Below are 21,599 nucleotides of genomic sequence, written 5' to 3' on the forward strand. Positions count from 1 at the left end.
TCCCCAGCCTTTTCTGTGCTTACACAGATGTATCTTTCAGCAGCACCTCTCTATCAGTCACACAAACACAAAACACACAAACCAAGAGAAGAACAACACTATATACATGAAAAAAGACTATAATGACTTAAATGTAGGGCTAACCTGATAACCTTCTTTAGCATGATGGTCAGATACCTGCTTTAGAATCTCAGATTCACCTATGCAAAAGTATCACACACACAACAGGTAAGCTATAGCCTCTGGTTTCGTGGTGCTGTAGAGACACATTAAAAACTGCCATATAAAAAGCCTATTTAAAACTAATGTGCTGAATGCATCTGCTCGTCACCTCCTTTGCATATCGAATATGGCTGGTGGAAGAACCAAGACTCCAGTGTATACTAAAGTTTTAAGTTGGGAATTGCACACTACCTGTTACAGAAAGCAAAATAAATCAGGAACTTGTTTGTGTTTTAAGCACCATTCTGCAGTGTTTACCCAACTAAAAAATTACTCTTCACTATTAACTTTCTTGACTTACAAAAGACTTTGAGGAATGAAGATTAATGCAGCCTGGTGGGAGAGACTTGCACGAGTATCAGTAAGATCAAGGTAGCTTGTTTCGTTTGTTGGGTTTTGGGTTGGGGGGGGGGGGTGTTTGTGGAATTTTTTTTTTATGTATTTAATACTTAAGATTTTCCCTTTAGAGTCTCAAGAGGTTAAGTCATTGGTTACAAGTGTATTTCTACTTGTTTATAAGCAAACTGTAAAGAAACTTCAAATGATCTGTCCTTTATAAACAGTTGACGGAGTACTGACTGCGAAGTCCGTGTGTTAGAAGAGTAGAGCAGTTCAGATTGTTATAAAAACAACTGCTTTTTACTCTGTCATGTCAACTCAGCTCTCTCAGCCGAGTGCATGTCTCTTACTAGCAGGTTGGGCAGAGCACTTAAAGCCTCCAAAACCAGATGCCCTGCTGAGCTCAAGACTGGGAAAGCAAGTCAGGATGAATCCTTTTGCAGATATTCAAACAGTTGCCATAAACCCTGCAAAATCTCCAAGTACTGGCAAGTGTGATAAATACCTTGACATTGGTAAAGACTGCAATATGTTGTCAAGGAGAAGAGCCAAAACAAACCATGATCTGGCAGATAGCTCTGGTTTCACAATATTAAAGGGTATCAAAGCCAAACTGCTTAAAGATCCCACTATGCAAGATGCTCGGCATCTCGAGTTGCATCAACTTGAGAAGCTGCATCAGCTTGCAGTCTCAGAAAGTGCCATTTAAAATCAGGTCCTATGCCATACAAAGAAAGTGCAATTGCAAGTTAACTGAGATGCTTTAAGAAACAGGAGGCCAAACTACATCTGTATCTTACAGAGAAAAGTCTTCAAGCAATAACAAACGATTTGAAGTTTGAATCCCTCAATTGCATAGAATTTGGACCCAGCCATTTATAAAGAGAAAGGGCTAAGTGAAAAAGGGAGATCAAAATCACCTTTCCAATCAAGATTTTGGCTCAGGCTACAAAGGAAATGCATACTGGAAGAAACACAGGACAGCTCAACCAAGTTTGAGAATTAAAACAGAGCACTCTCGTTTAGTTTCTTCTGCATGACTGGAAGCTGGGAGCTAGATTAAGCACCAGAGCACTGAAGTGTAAGCAAGGCTTCTAATAATGGCAGCTTTTGTGGTCCTCTACTACAGGCTCATTCTTTCTGCACATAAAACTGTAAAGATACATCCACATGCTGTTCAGATAAGCATTTGCCACAAACCTTGAAAACAAAGACAAAGCCTTCAGTACTGACTCGCAGCTTTTTTCATATTCAGGAAAACACAGAACACACAGGGTGGGTTTTTTTGTTTGGTTGTTGGGGTTTTTTTCCACATTTTGAAAGCTCAAAATTGAAGAAGTGACCTTAAGACATTTATTACATTAAAAGGCAACTCCTTGTAGGTAAATTGTAGTTCTGCTTTGAAGCAACTACACAGCCTTGAGAGACTCCAAGTAACTCAAACAGGTAACTAGTCAAATTAGAAGGGGTTTTGTTTTTTTGTTGTTGTTATTGTTTTTTTGTTTGTTTGTTTTAAGAAAGTGAAGCATGTTTTACTTTTGAGGTAACTACTTCTCAGGACTGATTCTGTTTCTTTGGGACCTGCATCCTGAGAAATGAGCCTTTTAACGTACTCTAACATACATTTAATATCAAAACTTAAAAAGAAATTCACCTCCTTCCAGTTTCTACCAGTAAATGCTTATGCCTCCCATGGGACTCCAGCCACTTAGCTTTACTGTAACACAGCTGCTCCAAAATAAACCAGGCATTAGCCTCAGTACCACCCTCCCATTTTGTTCTGTTCTAACACACTGCATGCCAAACAGGTCTTTCTGCAATACCAATTTGATGGTGCACTCCCTTACAAATACCTTTCCAGTGGATATATTACAGATGGGTTCACCATTTAAAAAAAAAAAAAAAAAATCTTTAAAGTGCCTCTTTAAACTTACCTTTCCTCTTTTGCTTCTCAACCCTCCAGCAAACAAGTTAGATGTTTTTGAAATTAGTTCTTTAACATCAGGCAAATAAAGGTGACTTTTTCTAGAGGAAGGACACCACCTATTGTAGTTTAAAAGTTTTAAAAATATTAATAACCCACTAAATCATTTTCATAGGACAGGAAGATATTTAAATGGAATTCATACAATATTATTCCTTTGTGCAAGGACCACAAGTCTTTCCTACCACAACCCAAAGGAGCAGATGTCTATCACTTATCTTGATCACCTAACAGGCACTAACAATGTCATTCCAAGTCTAAAAAACAAATTAAATAAACATCTAGAGACTTTTAATAATGCTAATTATGAAAGAGAACAGACAGTGACAGCTCCACAGGGGCCATTTCAGTCTGCTGAGCAGATTTTTATTTAGGCACTTTTACTGGCCATATGAGGACCCAGCAGAATTTAAACACTTAACTCCCCTTCAGCTCCATCTCTTAATCATAATGGGAAACAGCAGAGGCACCAGCTCACACACAGCTTATATTTAAACAGCCCTTCTAAACAGCTGTAAAAAAGTAATTCTGCTTACTTAAAGTACAGTGCACACACATTAACTTGCTGCTTTATTTGCTCTTTAGAGTTTGCTTTTTTTAAATCCTTCCTTTCAAAAACCAACATATTTGCAAATAGGAGATGTATGCATGCATCAGAGTGACAGCATTTCAATTTATGTGCATTCATGAGCAGGTGCCTTCCCTAATTTGGGCTTATGTAAAGTCCATACACCATGTAAAGTAAGAAATACACCCTTTCCTGTGGTTTGTCTTCAGCAAAGAAACTAGCACACTAGAACTTCCTCCTGTCGCCAGGCCTGTTGCCTCCTCAGGTCCAGAGACCCACTCGGAAGGGTAAAGCCCATCATTCTTAATCAGGGTAGGCAACTCCACAAACTCCACACCCGTTTCGTGGCCCAAGAGCATTCACATTTGCCACAAGTACTGAAGGTCAATATAAGCTCAAGCAGATCTTTACAATGCAAACCACGTTTTGGTTTTCAAAGTAAATACAACTCTGCATTTGGATATGATGCTCTATCCAAGATCTCCCACACATTTCTGAAACTAATAATTGTGCCTTCAAAAGGACAGATAAGCACTGCTTTAAAAGAAATCCCAAATATCTATCTTGGATCAAAACACACTGTGCAAGTATTGCCTACAGTCATTAAAAAAAAGCAATGTACGAAAAGGTGAGAGTTCATTACAGACCTTTGTAACAAAAGCTAATTACAAAGCTATTGGAGTGGAAAGCCCAGGCCAGCTGAGTTAGAAGCACAAAGAGACACCTTTGCTCACTCCACACCACAGGGTCACAGATGTCACTGGAACTGATGGGAACATGCCTTGACACCAAACATTAACCCAGAGTCAGAGCTGTGTGAGAGCAAGAGTGTGGACTGAATCCAGTGTGCCACAATACAGCATGTGACAGTATCCTCAGTAAAAGCCACATTGGATAAAACAATGTTTTCACACACAGAACATACAAATAAAATAAGAAAATAAATTGCCTTCATTTGCTACTTGCCATTAAAAGCAGAAATTATTTGCTTCTGGAACTGCTATGCAATTAGGGGGGGTTGTTTTGCAATCATATTTATTACATTTGTGGAATTCATCTTCTTGACTCTTCGAAGACTTTTTAATGAAAAGGACTAAATGACATGGAATCCATTACATAAACACAAGCACTAAAGCAATCTTTAACTTTCATTTATTATTATCTTTTAGCAAAAATAAATCTCAAAGCTATTTTCAGCTACAAGTGGCATGCACGCTATTTTCTAACTTACCCAAAATTGGTAGGGTCTACAGAACTCAGTTCCCTCAGTCACAAAGTTTCAGCTGACAAAAATGGGACATTTGCCTGAAATCTAGGCAGCAGGACTGAACACAGCTGTCTGGTTAGACTGTCTGAACAGTAACTTATGCCTTAAACCTAATATCCAAAAATATATATGTCGTAGAGGACTAAAATACTGAAATACCCTGTGGTTTTAGCATCAGTAATCACTGCAATAGTCTAGGAGATTAACATTAGGCCTTAGCTTTCATTAAGAAAAGCCACACACACTCACATTACCCTTTTTAAGCCACATAAACGACACAGTGGATGCATTCTGTAATTCAGACATCCCAAGAATTGTTTTCAATTAACATGTGAGAGTTCAAGTAAATACTGCTGTGTGGGAACCAAACAGCTATTCCATACTGTAAAATTTTTACAGGTCACCTCCATTTGCCTCCATATTTTAGGACACTGCTCCTCTCTTTTCTTGGCTCAGTTTCTTCATTTGTCTGTACAATGAATTCAGATCCCTCTAGCTTACTAAGCAAAACAAAGACAGGACTACACAGACACATGCCAGCCTATTCTGCCCCTTCCCATATTCTAGCTCCAGGAAATTACAGGCAATAAAGTAGTTTAAAAGCCAACCTATTTTCTTCCATCTGTTTGAGGTCACTATTTCATTCCATATTAAAATATTATGGAAAAATATAAAAATTCCATGGAGCCTGAGGGAAAAAGATACATCTCTAAGCTCAGTCCTCCATTAAACTTCCAGACATAATTCAATGTATCATCTGAAATGCATCCTAGAATCAGAGCCAGTAATCTCAATCAGGTGTCCGAGAGCATGCTACTAGCCACCTGAAGTGGTAGCTCTCACCAACCTGGGAACACTTTTCAAACTGACCTCCACAGAAACTTATTTCAACTCTGGGGCAGAAATGTTTGTTTCGTCCAGTTCTTCTGGAAACAAGCAAGACAATTCTCACTAAAAAAACCATCAGACAGTCTGGCTGGTAGTGATGAGTCACTGTCTCCACCTCTTTCTTACTGAAATACTTGGTAACAGGATCTATACAAAACGATCATGATCTTTGTGATTCTTCTTATGTCTGTTCGACTTGCAGCACAGTGGTACTACTACTTTCAGGTGAAGGACTAAATCAGAGATTAACATCACTGGTTCAGCATTTCCCAGAATGTCTGTGCCAAGGCCAGTCATTCCCTTGCCATGCACCCACCACTGCAATAACTGAATGTCTTCATAATACCAGTCTTCCATGCAACCTTCACATCTCATGCTCCTGCAGAACAGAAAACTTAAAACATTTTTGTCACTGAAGAACCAAGAAGGCCTCGTTAAGCTAAGTACTGCATAAATACATATAGACAGTCTGTGCCTGTAGCAAGTTTAAACTAACTAGAGAAGTCAAATGAAGAATAGGAGTGGAAACAAATACAGAGCTAATAGGGTCCTACTCCAGGTTGTGCCACTGGCAGAATCTCCAGAGTCCTAGCCCACTGCCTTACTGAAACACAGAGCATCTCTACCTTATCTAAGGTACTTATCTAGTACCTTAGTACTAACTTACTGGTCATACTAACTTATTTATTGTAGACTTGTGAAAAAGACAGAAACAATGGTGAGCAGCCACTGAGCCTCTTTGTGCAGGAGTAACTTAAGGCCACGAGAACACTTTGGGAAGTGCAACCACACAATTCCCAATGCAGAAACAAATTAGGAAACTGTATGCATATAGCCCGCTCAACTGTACAGAAAAGGGAGAGAACATACACTTAAGAGCGCACGAGATCGGCAAAGTATTTGAATTAGAAAGAGCTTATCTGTTGAAGCTTCTGATATCTTGCTGTTGAGAAAGCTGACATTCTCAGTTAATAATCTTGGAATTTAAAGCTCAAGATGGGGAAAGGTTCCCCCCTAAGCCAAGTTGCTAAATTAAGATTTCTAGGGAACAGGAATCAAAGCAAAGCAGTCACCCAGGCATACTGTAGTTTAACAACCAGATAGACAAGGCTAGCAAAAAAAGTTTAGTTTTGTCTAATTCAGTAGGCCATTGTGGGTACAAACTCTACCCCTCAGAACAGAGGAATGCTTTTTTGACTTCAGGGTGCGTGCATTTATGTGCATTTCTAGGATTTTGGTGCTTACTTTGCTAAGGACTGTATTACTAGCCCATTAGAACTAGCCTGCCTAGTAGGGAAAGATTTCAACTCAGAAGAGGACATTGCTACTTCCAGAACTTTATTTATAGCTTGACTACAGTTGCCAGTTCAGAACTTGTGCCCAAATCTGGAGCTCCAAGTTTGAATTCCTCTTTGCAGTCCAGTCAAGAGCTCTAAACCTGACTCAACGCTTCAACTACAGAAGCGGGAGTTGTTTATTGATCTGAAGCTACCAGTATTGCAAGACCTTTGCTGACCCAGCAGGAGAACCAGCTTCTACCCCAGCCTGAAAACAAAACGATCTCTCTTTTCTGGAGATTAGAAACACAGCGCTACTGCAGCCCCAGCACCGAACTGCTCACAGCAACAGCCAAACTCACAGGCAGCTAGCTCCCTTTAATGTGCCTGATAAAAACCCTGCTGCTTGTACTTGTTTTACACAAATATAGAGCAGCCAAGTAAAAGGAGAAGGACACAGGTATGAGGAAACATGCCTTAAAAGTAATGCATCCTTGCTCACCATTATCTCTGAGCCCAGCTAAGTGAGTTTAGGTGGGGAGGGTACGATTTGTGGTGATATAGTCTCTAAAAATTCAGTGAATGGTTTCATCTTTACTCCCCCACACCCTCACTTTAATGGAAATGCTAAGGGTTATGCATTTCTTACTGAAGCTGCACAAGCCACATGGTCACAACTGGTTTCAGAACTGTCTCTCAGTATGATTTTTTTTTTTTTTTTAAATGAAGAGATATTTCCAACCTATTTAGAAACATGAAGCAATCTGTTAGGTATTTAGTGGCCACAACTGCAGGGAATACAGGCAACAAAAATACAGCCATGACCACACTGCAGCATTTCTTCCAACAGCATTTCTCATCCACATACTCCAGATGTGGCCATAATACCCACGCAGACACTAGCCAAGGGATGATCACATTCTTTTTTTTCTTTGTCTCTCCATCAACCTCAAGTTTTTCATGTAAATGGTAGGAATTTTTGCTTGAGAGTGCAGTATATACTGTTGCAGTGACTACTGGCATTTTTGAAGGTTAGGAAACTAGCTGACATCAAAACAGATCCTTTCATAAATTTAATTTTTTATCAATTGGTATCAAAGTGATTTTTAGTTCTGTAGAAAAACCCTAAACCCAATGATTGACACATGAGCAGAAGAAGAACATCAAAGCCACTTCAAGCTTCCCCTGCCAGCCTGCTGCAGGCCTCTTCCAAAACTCTGTAGGTCTGAGCATGTTCTCCAAGTGTTGCAGACATCAGGGCAGCTGTTCTTACATGGACACTTCAAGTACTAGCACCTACAGGATTTAAATATTCTCTACAGCATGGCAAAGGGATAGGTCAACACCCCTCAGATTTTCTAGCTTTTTTCTTCCATCATCAGAAGTGACAGAACCAGCAACAATAATAGCTCTTGCACAGGTTGTTGCAGCTTAAGGGGTTTTTTGTTCCTTTTTTGTTGTTGTCTTTTTTTGTTTCAAACATTGCCATCAAACTCTGCCAGAAACACGGATAGTGCCACACCACTATGAATATAGTTGCCACAGTTGGCATTAATCAGCATTTGGAAAAGAAGCACAAGGCCCCAGGGAATTAAGGCCATAACAACTCACTGTCAACAAGGGTCAAGACTGCTTACTTCAGTGAAGCCAAACATCATTCAGTCCTGCAGTACTCACACCTGAACTCTTTTCAAGCCAATTTAATTGGACCAGGAGATAATCCTTAGTGGAGCTCACAATAGAAGCATTTCAAAGTGAAGGCAGACCTCAGGAATAGCAAGATAATTTCATTTGTGTTGCACTGGGCTAGCCAGTGTCAGTTTAAGGACCAACATTCCCAACTATGCTACCAACACAAGGCAGCAGACAACAGCTACAGGTCAATCTGTTCCATATACACTGGTTAGCTGTAGTATGTGATAGACACTTCAGCCTTTGAGCAGGATGCACAACACCTGCACTAGTGAGAAGTGGATGAGCACCGCTTCTCCAATACACTCCGTTCTCTATTGACCCCTTTAATCAACCTACATCCTCGCTGCAGTTACAAACAGTAACCTGCAATTCTCTGTACTAAACTATTGCCTACAAAACCATTTTGAATTCCAGTTTAAAGACAGCCAAGTGTCTGAATTCAGTCAGAGCAAGAAGAGACACATAAAACTCACACTATGAGCAATGAACATGTTCTGCTGTGCTCAGCCCTTTTCCAAGATATGGCACTAATTCCAGAAGTTTTATGACCAAACGTTTCTCCAGTGAACCAGTGCTGTAAGTTATTAAATGCAATTAATGACAGATTCTCTTGAATGCTCATGAAATCCCACAGCAAAATGAGTCATTTGCCTGGTTTCAAAGGAGGGGCCTCTCAAGCCAATAACAGACCTGCAAAGGCGCAACTGCTCAGAGAAAAGGAAATGCAGAGATGTTGCCTGCCACCACCAGTAACAAATATTACATACCCAATTAAAAAAACCACCAAAGCCTGCAGCAACCAATGTTGTCCCCCATTTTAAGAGTCTTGACACTGTTATTCCTAGTAGCCATCAGCAATCCATTTTTATGCAGCTGAAAGTTGTGAGAAGACAACTCTTTGGAAAGTTGTTAATGAACAAATTTAGTTAGCAAACTTCTAAAAATGAGAGGTCATTTGAACTGGAAAAAGGCTTCTTCATTGCATCTACCCCTCCCAAGTTATGCCTGCTGAAGCACAGATAGGAACTGATCTTTACGGCTCAAATCAAAGCCAAATTCCACCAATAACCTGGTTTGTTCATAGTCATTCTCAGCACAGACCCTCAGCCTAGGAGATTGGGAAAGCCCCAACACTGTGGAGAATACCTGGATTTATGCTTCTGGATTAGACCTGTCCTTGTTTTCCGAAGTAGTATGATCTGTATTAATGAGAATTTTGCTTTAACAAAGAGATTAGCTATACAAATATATGAGAAATTTGATATTAGATACATACATACTAGACAATTATATGATCTGAAATGTCAACTAGCTTCTGAATATCAGAGTTAATTTTAGTAGCCACTTACGTCACCTTCCTCAGATACAGTTTACAGTACCATGAATTCACATCATATTCTTGATTGCTCCTGCCCAGTGCAGAGAGGGGCAAGTATTCTTTCATACCTACCCATTTCCTTCAATAAAGCATGAGATGGCATTTTCCTCATTCTAGGAGACCTGGTCTACCAAATTCAGTAACTAAGCTGTAAACTTGACTTGGGTCCATTAAGTGAAAGGGAATCTAATATGTCAAGGCCAACACTGTATTTTTAGAGCTTTTGTTTCTCTTGAGGAAGCAGCAAATTCGTGTTCCTATTGTTCGTCAGGAACTTCTCCCTCCCACTTCCAGTCTGCAACCAAATTTGATCGTATGTTTTCAGTCAGTAAGACATTACCCTCATTTTAACTTAAGCTAATGTATTAATACCACTTCATCAAACAATGCCTACAACTTCAATCTATTTTAAAAAATCCCTAACATTCAGGAGAGAAGAGGCCTAACAATATTTAATATATTCCAAAGTATCCCTTTGGTTGCACGTTGAAAAACCTAGTAAAAGCTACATAGATCCTAAAACACAAGAAACCCTCCAAATATCTAACAAAGACATTAGTACAGATGTGGCGTTATATTCTGCATCAATCGCACACACAGCTCGCTTACAGCATGGATGGCCTTAACTCCTCCCGGACTACAGAGAGTTGAAAGCTGCACACCACCACATGAAAGGGAATCTCAGATTAGCATCGAGACCTTGGATTTGCCCTGAAGATGTGAGTATGATGAAGACAAATAAGTTTCTTATATAATGTTATCATTACACAAAAAAATGTGATTTTATTTTAAACTTTGTTGTAATTACACATTTTCAGGACCAAATGCAAAGAATGATCAACTCTCACGACTGCTTTGTTTACATATAGTATATATAGTCCTCAGGCAACAAGATTCATAGTACTTAATTTCTGGACTACAACAGGAACATCACCATTATGCCTGCTACTGCAAGCCTCAACTACTGTTTCCCATTGAAAACTCTGCGTCTTAACCTATTTTAGTTGTTGCTAGCTTTATTGGATTATGATTACACAGCTCAACAGCTAGGTCAACAAGACACCAAGCAACATATCACATGATTCTGAATCACTTTTCTTTTTTCCTGAATCTGATCTCTCTTCAGGTACTCTTAAAAAAGGCCAGATTATCAGCTCCAAGACAAAGAATATAAAGCTTTAGAGATTCAACACCTGAAGGACCAGACTCTCGGACTGTAAATCTTGTGGGGGTGCGGAGAGAGGGAGAAAGACTAGTCCTGTCCCTGTCCTTAAACATGGTCCTTTTTCCTTGTAGGCTCCATATACATTTACACTGTTCAGTGGGTAACAGAGAAACAAAAAAAATAACCACCCAAAAAAACCCTTCAGCCTCTAGTTATGACCAAATGGAACTTCCCCTTAGAAATCACAAGTCTCAGGAATGACATCACATTGCATCAGCATCTCCAGTTCTCAACAGAGACACAGGTCAGCTGTCTTCAGAAATACATGATACCCTCCTACACCATCTCAAACCTGAGTTACACACTTCATTTTTCTAGCAGGCCACTGGAACTTGCGCGGATGAGTCATCTGACCCCATCTGACTTTTTCACAAGTCATTCTCTCTTTTAGGCTTCCCTAAGCAAGTCCAGAAGCAGAGTAGTGGCAATAACATAGAATAGCAGTAGGCAAGCCCTGGAAGAGAATGGCATCAAAAGGCACGACTGTAGTTAAGCATTACATCTCTTTTGTTGTTTTGAAGGCAAAGCCAATACACAGTCTCTTCTATATGTACAGAAAAGACGAAGTGCCCACAACGAGCACGCTAACTTTAGTTGTTTTGTCCATTATATGATTGAGACACACATGCAGAGGAGCATTTGAACAGTCCTCAGCGGTTTCAGCCTGGTTTATACTGCACAGCATTCAAATCTGGCAAAAGATGTGTAAAAGGAAACAGCAGAACAGTTACCTCTCTCACTAAGGAGTCTAAATATACACAACAGTGTGCATACAGAAATTCTATTTAGAGTAACTGAATTCACTCCTGTGGCTTTCCAGCAGCATCCAACATGTATCTAAGTCTGCAAAAGCGCTCAGCTGTCACCACTCTGGTTTTAGGGGAGCACTATTACAGCAGAGGAACACTGATGGTCAGTTCAAGGATGTCGCCTCAGAAGTGCACTATTTGTGAGAATTTGCAGTCATTCCTGCACTTAAGTGTCTTCAAGAAGGAGTTCAGAACAAACAACTGCTTTAACACCCAAGAACAGGTACACAGCATAAGAAGTTTACCTTCAAGATAAGCACAAATTTATTTCTCCTAATGAATAGTATATCAATTTGAGGTTTATATTCTAGCATTAAAGACATTTCTTCATATTTGCTGGCAGCCCCTTTAAAAGAAGGTAACTTGTTTTAAACAAGTTTTATACCCGAAAACATTATTCCAATTTCAGCAAACCCCTTCACATACACACCCCATAACCTCACCACAAAAGAGCCTTTTTACTACACGTATCTCCATGTGCTACCACAGCCTTCAAGCACAATTTCTTCTTTAAAAGAGGGGGGCAGGGAAGCAGCCTCTGGCCATGAGGAATAGAGAAGGCAGCCATATTGTTGTTTCATAAGGAAAGCATGGCTGAAAGTACTTTTACACAAACACAATTTCCTCTCTGTTTCCTGTAGCAAGCTTCTTTTTGAGCCACCAGCCCCTGCACTAGCTGAAACATGATAGCAATTACCACAGAGCAATGAGCAGACAGCAGAAATCTCACCTGATAGTAAGTCTTAATGTTTCTGACCAAGATGGTCAGGTTTTGAACCCGAAGATAGGTGTCATTATTTACATGCTTGTTGATGCGTTGGTTGGTTGGTCGAGGATCTCTAAAAGAAGAAAAAGAAAATAAAGTGTTACTAGTTTATTACTCAGTGCTAAGACTTAGCATCTCAATAATGCACCATTAAGAAAACCCTTAAAAATTTTCCCATTAAATGCACTGACATAATTATACAGGATACATATACATTAATTCACAACAGAATAAGCTCATTACCTTTGCACCTATGTATAACTTGGAAATCTTCCTGCACACCACAAAGTAACCTACTTTAGGTTAACCCACACAGTAATTCAGGGCAGCCTCCCTCCTTATTTATATATCCCCGAAGCAAAGAGCATATTTAGTCTGTGCACGCTAGATCAAAGCAGTCTCTGATAATAAGGGGTTTATCTTATTCAAATAAAGGGAAGCCTAGAAAGACTACCATGCCTTCCTTGGCTTTGGAGTTTTATGACAAGAGGAGGGTGTTAACACTTGATCAATGATCACTGTGCAAACTGGAAAACCCAGGTGTATTATACACTGAAGTAAAGGGAAAAAGGAACACTGCACTTTTACTATACCCATATAATCTAACTAGATCTCTCTCATATACCCACTGCGCCACAAAAAACAGCTCTATGGGGCTCTAATTCTACTGGGCTTCAAGATATGAACAAAATACAAACATAGGTAGAGATATAAGCAAGACAGGAAAAAAGTTGGTGGAAAGATTTTAGGGAAAGAAGCCTAAAGTTTTTGTTTGAATTTAAAGGAAGCAAATCAAAATTGTACCTGAAGCAATTTTATTTCTAAAATTAAAAAACAACAAACCACACAGGGAAAAAGGTGCAAATAATTTAATATGAATGTGCACTTTCAGATTCTCTGTGTACACCCTAACATGTTGAGGGGGAAAAAGAAAAAAAAACACCAACAAAAAACAACCTGAAAACCTTTATCCGCCAATAGCATAGATCAAAGCCTTGTGTTTCCCCTCTAATAGAGACTCTTATCAGCAAACTCCTACACAACCCAAATACCTGCCTCCCAGAGCTCTGCTCTGGCTGTTAATTAAGCCATTCGCAGCTCTTCCAGGGCCAAATATTAAACTCGGGCATTGACAAGGAAATAAGAGGAACTGATCCAATATTTATTTTTAAAATTTATCTGCCAAAGTTTACATTTATGTCAAAGATTTATGTCATTTATGTCAAAGTTTACAAAGTATGTCAAAGAGCTTTTTCTTTCATTGTTTTTTTCTAAATGCACAACTATCCCAAAGCACCTCTCTAGCGAAACCAGTGCTATGTATATAAATATGACAGAATACACAGGTATTCCAATGAGAGAAAACTGCCTTAGCAGCAGATAACATCAGCCACAGTATTTATGTACCAGGGTTCAAGCAAACTGAAGTATAGATGACCAAAACTGTCACTGACAAACTAGCAAGACCCTACAAAGCCTTCACAGCAGCAAAGGATTTTGTATACTGATTGTTCTCTTTTTTTCCATAATTTATTACAGCGCCAAAGAGACATAACTGTAACAAGCTTTTAAAGTAAAATCTGTAGTAAGTGTTCCATTTCACTGATGCTCAGATACAAGAGGGCAAAAGCCATACCCATACACAGTTTGACAGTATGGGTCTTCAGCAACACAGTGTGCTGGTTTTGGCTGGGGTAGAGTTAGTTTTCCTCACAGTAGCTAGTATGGGGCTATGTTTTGGATTTGTGCTGGAAACAGTGGTGGCAATAAAGGGATGTTTTCATTATTGCTGAGCAGTGCTTACACAGAGTCAAGGCCTCTTCTGCTGCTCACCCCACCAACGAGTAGGCTGGGGGGGCACAAGGAGCTGGGAGGGGACACAGCCGGGACAGCTGACCCCAACTGACCAAAGGGCTATTCCACACCACATGACGTCATGCTCAGCATATAAAGCTGGGGGAAGAAGGAGGAAAGGGGGGGATGTTCAGAGTGATGGCGTTTGTCTTCCCAAGTAACCATTACGCATGATGGAGCCCTGTTTTCCTGGAGATTGCTGAACACCTGCCTGCCCATGGGAAGTAGTGAATTCCTTGTTTTGCTCTGCCTGCATGCGCGGCTTTTGCTTTCCCTATTAAACTGTCTTTATCTCAACCCATGAGTTTTCTCACTTCCGATTCTCTCCCCCATCCCACCAGGAGGGAGTGGGCATGCAGCTGTGTGGGGCTTAGTCACTGGCTCGGGTTAAACCACGACACACAGCAAGTTGGAAAAGTGTAAATGGCACCTGGGCTTGAACTTGGAGAGTACCTTGCCTTCAGTATTCTCTGAGCAGATGCTGGATCCTGAAGGAAGCTGGATGCTTAGCCTTTTTAGGCAAGGTCACGACAACAAACCAGGAAGATAAAAGGGAAGAAACGTTCAGTAAAGAGAAGCTGTCCAAACAGAAGGGTCAGCCTACAGTTCTCATTTCCATGTGAAAGCTCATGTAGGCAGCATGCTGCCATGCCACTGTCTGGCAGTGACCCAGGTTTATGGCCAGGAAGAGAAAGCTTTGATTGTACAGTGGAGCAATACTCCATGATCCTTCCCCAAACTGCACAAAATGGGGCAAAGATCCACAAAATGCACCCACCAGCCACAGCAAAGGAGAGGCAATTTCTTCAGCATTTGTAGGCAGTGTAACTGCAGGACTTGGATGAGGTTTTCAAAAGCACGTAAGACACAGAACAACTCCTCCTTCCAACAGAGGACCTGCTCATCTTTTGGCACAGTGGAGCTAGTCATCTGTTACAAGAACATAAGCACTGGCAGGACCAGGCCCTCAGAAGCAATTCTGGAGCTTTTATCCTATCATCTTCATTAAGGGTAATTGGTTGCCCCAAGAACTCTTAATGCCACTGACCTCAGGGTCCTCTTAACCTGGAGCCAAGCCACAGCACACAGTGTCACTCTGGCAGTCCTGCCTCCTCCTCACAGACAAGGAAGTTAAAAGCTTTTCTGAAAACAGAATGTAGCTCGAAAAAGTGACAGTTTGCATTTCTGAATATGTCATGTAACCAAATTCGTCCAGCACCTCAGCTCACTTCAGAAAGGACCCTTTGCACAAGATGCGAAAGGCCAGCACAGCCTACGCTTCAAACTACCACAGGGATTATTGTCTCCACAGGGAAAACTAAACAATTTCCTTCTCAACAAGCAATATCCCATTTCTTCTTCATTTGTTACCATATTTTTTCTTAATCCTGTATCAGATAAGCTCAAGTACTGACTAGCTATGCTAGCTCCACAGCTGAGAACTTGGAGGAGCTGCAGAAAGTTGCTCTTGGAGGCAGTAGGAGGTTCCCAAAAGATAGATTTATTCTTTTCCATTTACCAGGTAAGCTCAGTTTTATCCAGTTGAACTGGCAAAACATCTTTTGACCTAATAAGCATGGAGATGAACACTTATAAGAATTGAGGGTTCAAGGCATGTGTTCATTCAGAAAGAATATATTTGTGGCATTTTTCAAACATTTTCTGCATCAGACCTCCTGCCTAGCATAACCATGTCGTGTTATGTGAGGTCAGCTGGATCCCTCCTGCTGCTGCCACCTCCTCCACGTCACTCCGGCTCCTGAGACACCTCGGGGGACGTGGAAGGGGTGAGACGGAGGAGCCAGGAGAGGCAGGGAACGGGCCCCCTGCTGTGGGAGCAGACCCAGACCCCGACCCACCTGCTGCCTCCTCCCTGAAGGGGAGCAGAGAGCGGCCCAGCAGCGGGCAGGCCTCGCCACAGGGGAATGGGGCAACACCCCGAGGCTGAGCAGGCCGGAGGGTACCTGTGCTCAGGGAAGGAGCGAGCTGCCAGAAAACCCACAGCCACCATCACAAGAGAAGTGAAAGGAAAAGGCTAAAAACCTAGAGAGATCGAGGTACTCGAAACACTACAACCTGAACAGCCTGATCTACAGCGGGGAAAAGCAGGAAGGGGAAGCAGAGTCCTCAAGGAAAAAAGCACCCGAGTAAAATTACACCCTAACAGGCAAATTCTGTGTTTCCCTAAAGAAAACAGAGCTGTTGGTACCACACTCTGCACATTATAGCACCTGTTTGGTTGGTGAAACTTGTTTATGGAGAATTTTAGAGAGAAACTCTTTCCAAGGATCATATTGAAAATTAAAAGAGATTTTTTTGCAACACTAACCAGGTAACTAACCTACTAATTCCAACACTAATCAAACAAATTCCTGTCTGAATGTATCTGAAAAGTCCCCGAACACAACCTCAATGAGATGCTTTCTCAGTCCTTTGATGTTTGGTCTTTCCCTTACACACAAACATAATGAAAACTACAGTTCTCTTTTTTTAAAAACCACCTACTCCTCAAGATCAAAAAAAAGTTATCTAAATAAGACTGAGGCGGCATGACTGAGGTGTGACTAAGGGAGGTACTGTGCAAACCAGTAAAAACACCCAAGCCAAATAAACGGAAGGGAAGTCTCAAACCTCACTATATACCCAAACGTTTTAAAGAAGTTCTTCGGTTTGTACACCTTCATGACTTTCACAGGAGCACAGAGGAAAGGAAGGGCCAGCAGACAGAGGTCAAGTGACAAGTTCAGCAGGCGCAGGGCCAGCAGCACAAGGGGTTGAAGATGCAACCCCTTAAGGCACCAATTAATAAAATAAAAGTAACAAAAAAATAATTTCATTTTTAAAATTCAAAATGGCAATCCCATTCGAGCAGTTTCTGACAAGTAATTTTGATGAGTAAGGGGGAAGCCCACAAGCCGGGCCCAAGGGTTATGAGATGCCAGAAGGAACCGGCTGTGCCCAGCATGGCGAGCATCCCCCAGCACTTTGCTCTGGAGGTAGCTCACGAACTGAAAATACACCGCTCTTGGACCAGTCTAACTCCCCTATCATCCAACTTCTTCCTCTATCATCAAGTGGGATGACGCCACTAAGACTGGCAGGGTTTCTAAATTGCCTGGAAAATGGTAGAAAAATGCACCTCTAAATGAGATTTTAAATTAAACGGATGCATATCTTTAACCTTCCAGTATTCGTGCCATTTGCTACAAACCACAAGAAGCGGGCACTCATAACGTGGCTGTTCCTGTCACGTGGTCTAAACTAAAGAAGACAGATTGACAGTACCACAAACGATGACAGCAGCAATTGAAATGGAAAAACCTATTATTCTGCATTTTTATTATGCGGTTTTAATAGAAGTAGTTTTATCAGCTGTATTCCTAATACACATTCCTGTTTGCTAAATGTTTTAACAGAAAAGCAGAGTCTACCATCAATTAGAAGAATTAGAACAAGTCAATATGAAAACAGTTATGTGCCTGCATGTGTAAACCCCCACACCATTTCCCAAAACTTCCTATAAGAAGTTAAACAGGGCAAATATTTGCTTATGCTTGTAGGTATTATGCCACAGCTGCAACTGTAACACTGAAGGCAGTCTATGCAGTGTCACCACGTGCTAGTTACATACCAGGAAGTGACACACAACCATCTGAAAAAAGTTCTTCAAAATTTGTCTGCAGAGAAGCTCATTAACCTGATATACATAAATCCACCAGCAACACAGAAGCTTAGGACACGGCAGTTCCACTTTGAAGATGAACAAACATTTTTGTATGCAGAGTATTCAGCCAGTACTGCAAATCTGCAGAAATCAACGTGTCCTTCATGCATGATCAGTTTGGGGTATACGCTTGGACAGAACACAGGAAAAGGAAACCACTCATTTACAGCAAAATGACTTGAAGAAACATTTGTCTTGTTTTAAAATGTAAGTTGGGAAACCAAACACTGCTGCCTGTCTCTTCCTATTAGATTTAACTCATTAAGCAGCTAGGCACCACTACCAAGAACTAAGCAATCCCCAACTCTCTTTTAAAAAGCGTCTTGCTTTGTTAGGGATCACCAGCAAGCAAAGGTATCACCAGCAAAACCCAACAGCTGGTTACCTACCAACCACGTTGTGGCCAGAATCTGCCTAAGCCCAGGCTGGGTTCCCTTCCTCCGCCCTTGCACCGTGGCTACATTTGGTATGCCTGAGCAAACTACATTTTATCCAGGGCTAGCATTCCTGGGGGCAGTTCATTTCTGAAGAGGATTGAGGGAAGGCACAGTCCTATTTTCACGTCCTGTCACACAGCCAGCAGGGACCTGGCAGGCAGGAAAAGTGATAGATGTCAAGTATCTCTCTGGTGACACAGCTGCCTTGCTGATATGAACCCACCGCCTAAAAAACGTTGACACCACGACATCAAGCAGTTGGGATCTTCTCCACCCACTCTAAGTTGCCAGACAGCATCTGGGCAAAATCCAACCTATTGCAACAGAAACTAGAGGCTGACTGTACTTGCACAGCCCACTCACACCTCCAACAGCTAAAGCCTTACTTTCACTCAGTAATCTCCACTCAACAGGTATATTTGGATTTCTTCACAGATCCACCTGTATTTTTGGCCATGGATCAAACTTAAAATCTGCTTAGCTGCAGGACAAAAATGTTTTATTTTTAATAATGAAATTCCCAAGAATTTGGCTTTTGAAATCTTCACTGAAAGAAACCTGTTGATCTGCAGCAAAGTACTGCATCACACTTGGTGTTTAGATGCAAGCTCATGTGCCTGTGTTATTCCTGTTCCAGTAAGCAGGCAAGCAGGATATTTAACCTAAAAAACTAAAAGTAACACATGAGTGAGGAGACAGCTATCCACATCAGGAGCCCAGCTCTTTCACTCTGCTACCCCCTGCTCTCTGCATGTGCATGCATGCGCGCATCTGTGCTTTCAGGCAATCAGCACTATCACAGCATGGCATATCAAATTCTAGCAGACTTATCAAAGGCCCTTGTTAATACAATTTCAGCAGGAAGAAATCTCAAGCCAAGCACTGAAAGTCATCTTCAGGAACCAGGACTTGAAAAACTAACGAGCAAGCATTTCAAAAAACACCTTTATTTTTCTACTCTGAAAGCTTTGTGGGGCAGAAACACGCCTTTCAAGGCTTTCCTGATTTACAGGCAAGCAGTAATTGCACTGCAGTTTCTAAAGGTTAAGTCAGGAAAAAGTGAAGGTCATAGCGAGCACCTCCCCCAAGCACCTTGCTGGGCTGGGATACATAAATACAACCACAACCCTTCCTAAGTTGAAGTCGTGGGCTCTTGGTAGAAAGCTCTTGGTTTCAAGCTCCTTAGACACCATTAGAAGCACTGCCAAAGCTACCTAAAAAGGGGAAAAAAGCCCTGATTGTGTATAATGGGACAGTTTCCTACTCAACACTCCTTGCGCTTCCCCCACTTACACTTTCTGTGACACTGCTGGCAGAGATGTTTTTTGGAACAAACTTATTTTCCTGACTGCTTAAGGCAAGTAAATATGCCAGGACATTTCTCACAAATGCATGATATCCGACAAAATGCCAATTAGTGTCGCTGCACTCAGTTAGCCTATATGCTCACCTTCCTTATTTCAGTGAGATCTTATCGTGCACTCCTTGTCCGCAGAGCATTGTTAAGTTGCTCCACAGACTTTAACAATTTTATGTCTCCTTACACATATTTCAGTGGCCAACTACAAAATATTTAAGTTTGCATACACCACGCGATAAAGCACTCCTCAAACACATCGCTCATAAGAATGCCACAGTCATTCCAAAGCAAGACTTCAGTCTATTTAATAAAAAAATTCAAGAGCGACTAAGTATTGAGTTAATTTTTCTTGGTTTGAAATAATAAGATTCTTTCACATATTAGATAACAGATAATTAGATAGTTTAGTTAGCTAAACCTGCAGCAGACTCAACTGCTGCTGTTCCTTGATGGTTCGGTTGGTCATCTCTGTGCCAAACACCATGGTCATAAATCAAAATCCGATTTCTCACACCTTGGAAAAAGTACAAGTCTGGGTCTGAATGCTCATACCCAAGGCTCTAATTTGCAGAAAGTTCTCTTTTTAAAGTGTAATTACTCCTTGAGAAATGCTGGAAATTACATCTTCTCTTTACATCAGGTTTCCATCCCAGCTAACATTTTACACCACTATTTTGTTATCCCCAAGTGGGCTGATTAATCTGGATTCTGTTCTGAATCATGAATCTTCACCAGCTTCACTATCTAAGTTCCAGTTCACAATTTCCACTTTTAGTAACATCAAACTGGAAGAAAATTTGATTACCTTTTCAGATGGAGCAGCCAGGTACCAGAAGATAACAAAACTTGCCAACTTGAGTGGGCGGGGCATGGGTTGTCAGACTTTTTAAGCTACTTTTCAAGAATTTAATTTAAAGATTCTAATATGAATTTTTAATTTAAGTGCTTGGACTTGGCCTAACATTGCAAATCACTGGTCGAGCTTCAATTGGTTTCATTCAGTTAAGAGTACAGTGCCAAAATTGAGTGATTTCCTAAGTCTCCTCCCCTGAAAGTCAAATACTTCTCCCTACAAACTCTTTATCAGACAGATTTCAGAATATTTGAAAGCAAATACAGAGATGATAAAAACAGTCAGGATCTGCATGCAGCAGACCAGCAACAGGAAAGGATGTGGTTAAAAATGTACAAGTTCTATCAACAATTCACTTCAATGTTACAGTATTTTCAGTGTTTGCTCTTTTAACCTATTTAGAAGAATCCTCAAGACATATCCTTGTGCTGCCCAAAAGATAGATCACTTAAGTTTTCTTTTTGAAAAGTTATATATTTAATATCAAAGTTTACATGAGAACATAGAGAACTTCAGATGAAATCTTCCCAGTAAAGCTCCATGTGATAAAATACTTTCATTTCCTTATTTGTACTGCCACATACCTTCCCCTAAAGCATATACGAACAACTAAGAAAAAGTAACTGTTTGGGAAAAAAAAACAAAAGCAGCAAAACACACGTACCCCCAAAAAAACCCTAGAGAAACGTTAAAGAAGATTTTATAGAACTGGACGGATTTGGTTTTTTTCCCACCCCCCATAGCTTTGTTAGTTTCAAATAGCAACCACAAGGAAAAAATGCAAACCCGGTGCTCTCGCCCTGCACCCAGTCCTTCCAGCCTGTCCGCTGCGGAAGCCTCCCGATGAAAGCCGTGAAAGCGCTCCCCGACCACGGAGCGACACACCGCCTTCGGGGCGGCGACCGCTCCCTCAGCGGCCCCGGAGCCGCCGGGGCTGAGGAGCGGAGGCGCGC

General features: G+C 41.0%; 1 protein-coding gene across 5 annotated transcripts in view; it reads right to left on the reverse strand.

The window, feature by feature from the left end:
• The window catches only part of CCDC88C (coiled-coil domain containing 88C), a 101,215-nt gene that overhangs the window by 78,789 nt on the left and 827 nt on the right, over positions 1-21,599 (reverse strand). For all 5 annotated transcript variants that reach the window (XM_075503444.1, XM_075503443.1, XM_075503442.1 and 2 more), the window contains exon 3: positions 12,383-12,491. In XM_075503444.1, coding sequence (XP_075359559.1) covers positions 12,383-12,491 — 109 coding nt within the window. The remainder of the gene's footprint in view (positions 1-12,382; positions 12,492-21,599) is intronic.

This window comes from Mycteria americana, chromosome 5 (genome assembly GCF_035582795.1).
Source record: "Mycteria americana isolate JAX WOST 10 ecotype Jacksonville Zoo and Gardens chromosome 5, USCA_MyAme_1.0, whole genome shotgun sequence".
In the NCBI taxonomy this organism is placed as follows: domain Eukaryota; kingdom Metazoa; phylum Chordata; class Aves; order Ciconiiformes; family Ciconiidae; genus Mycteria; species Mycteria americana.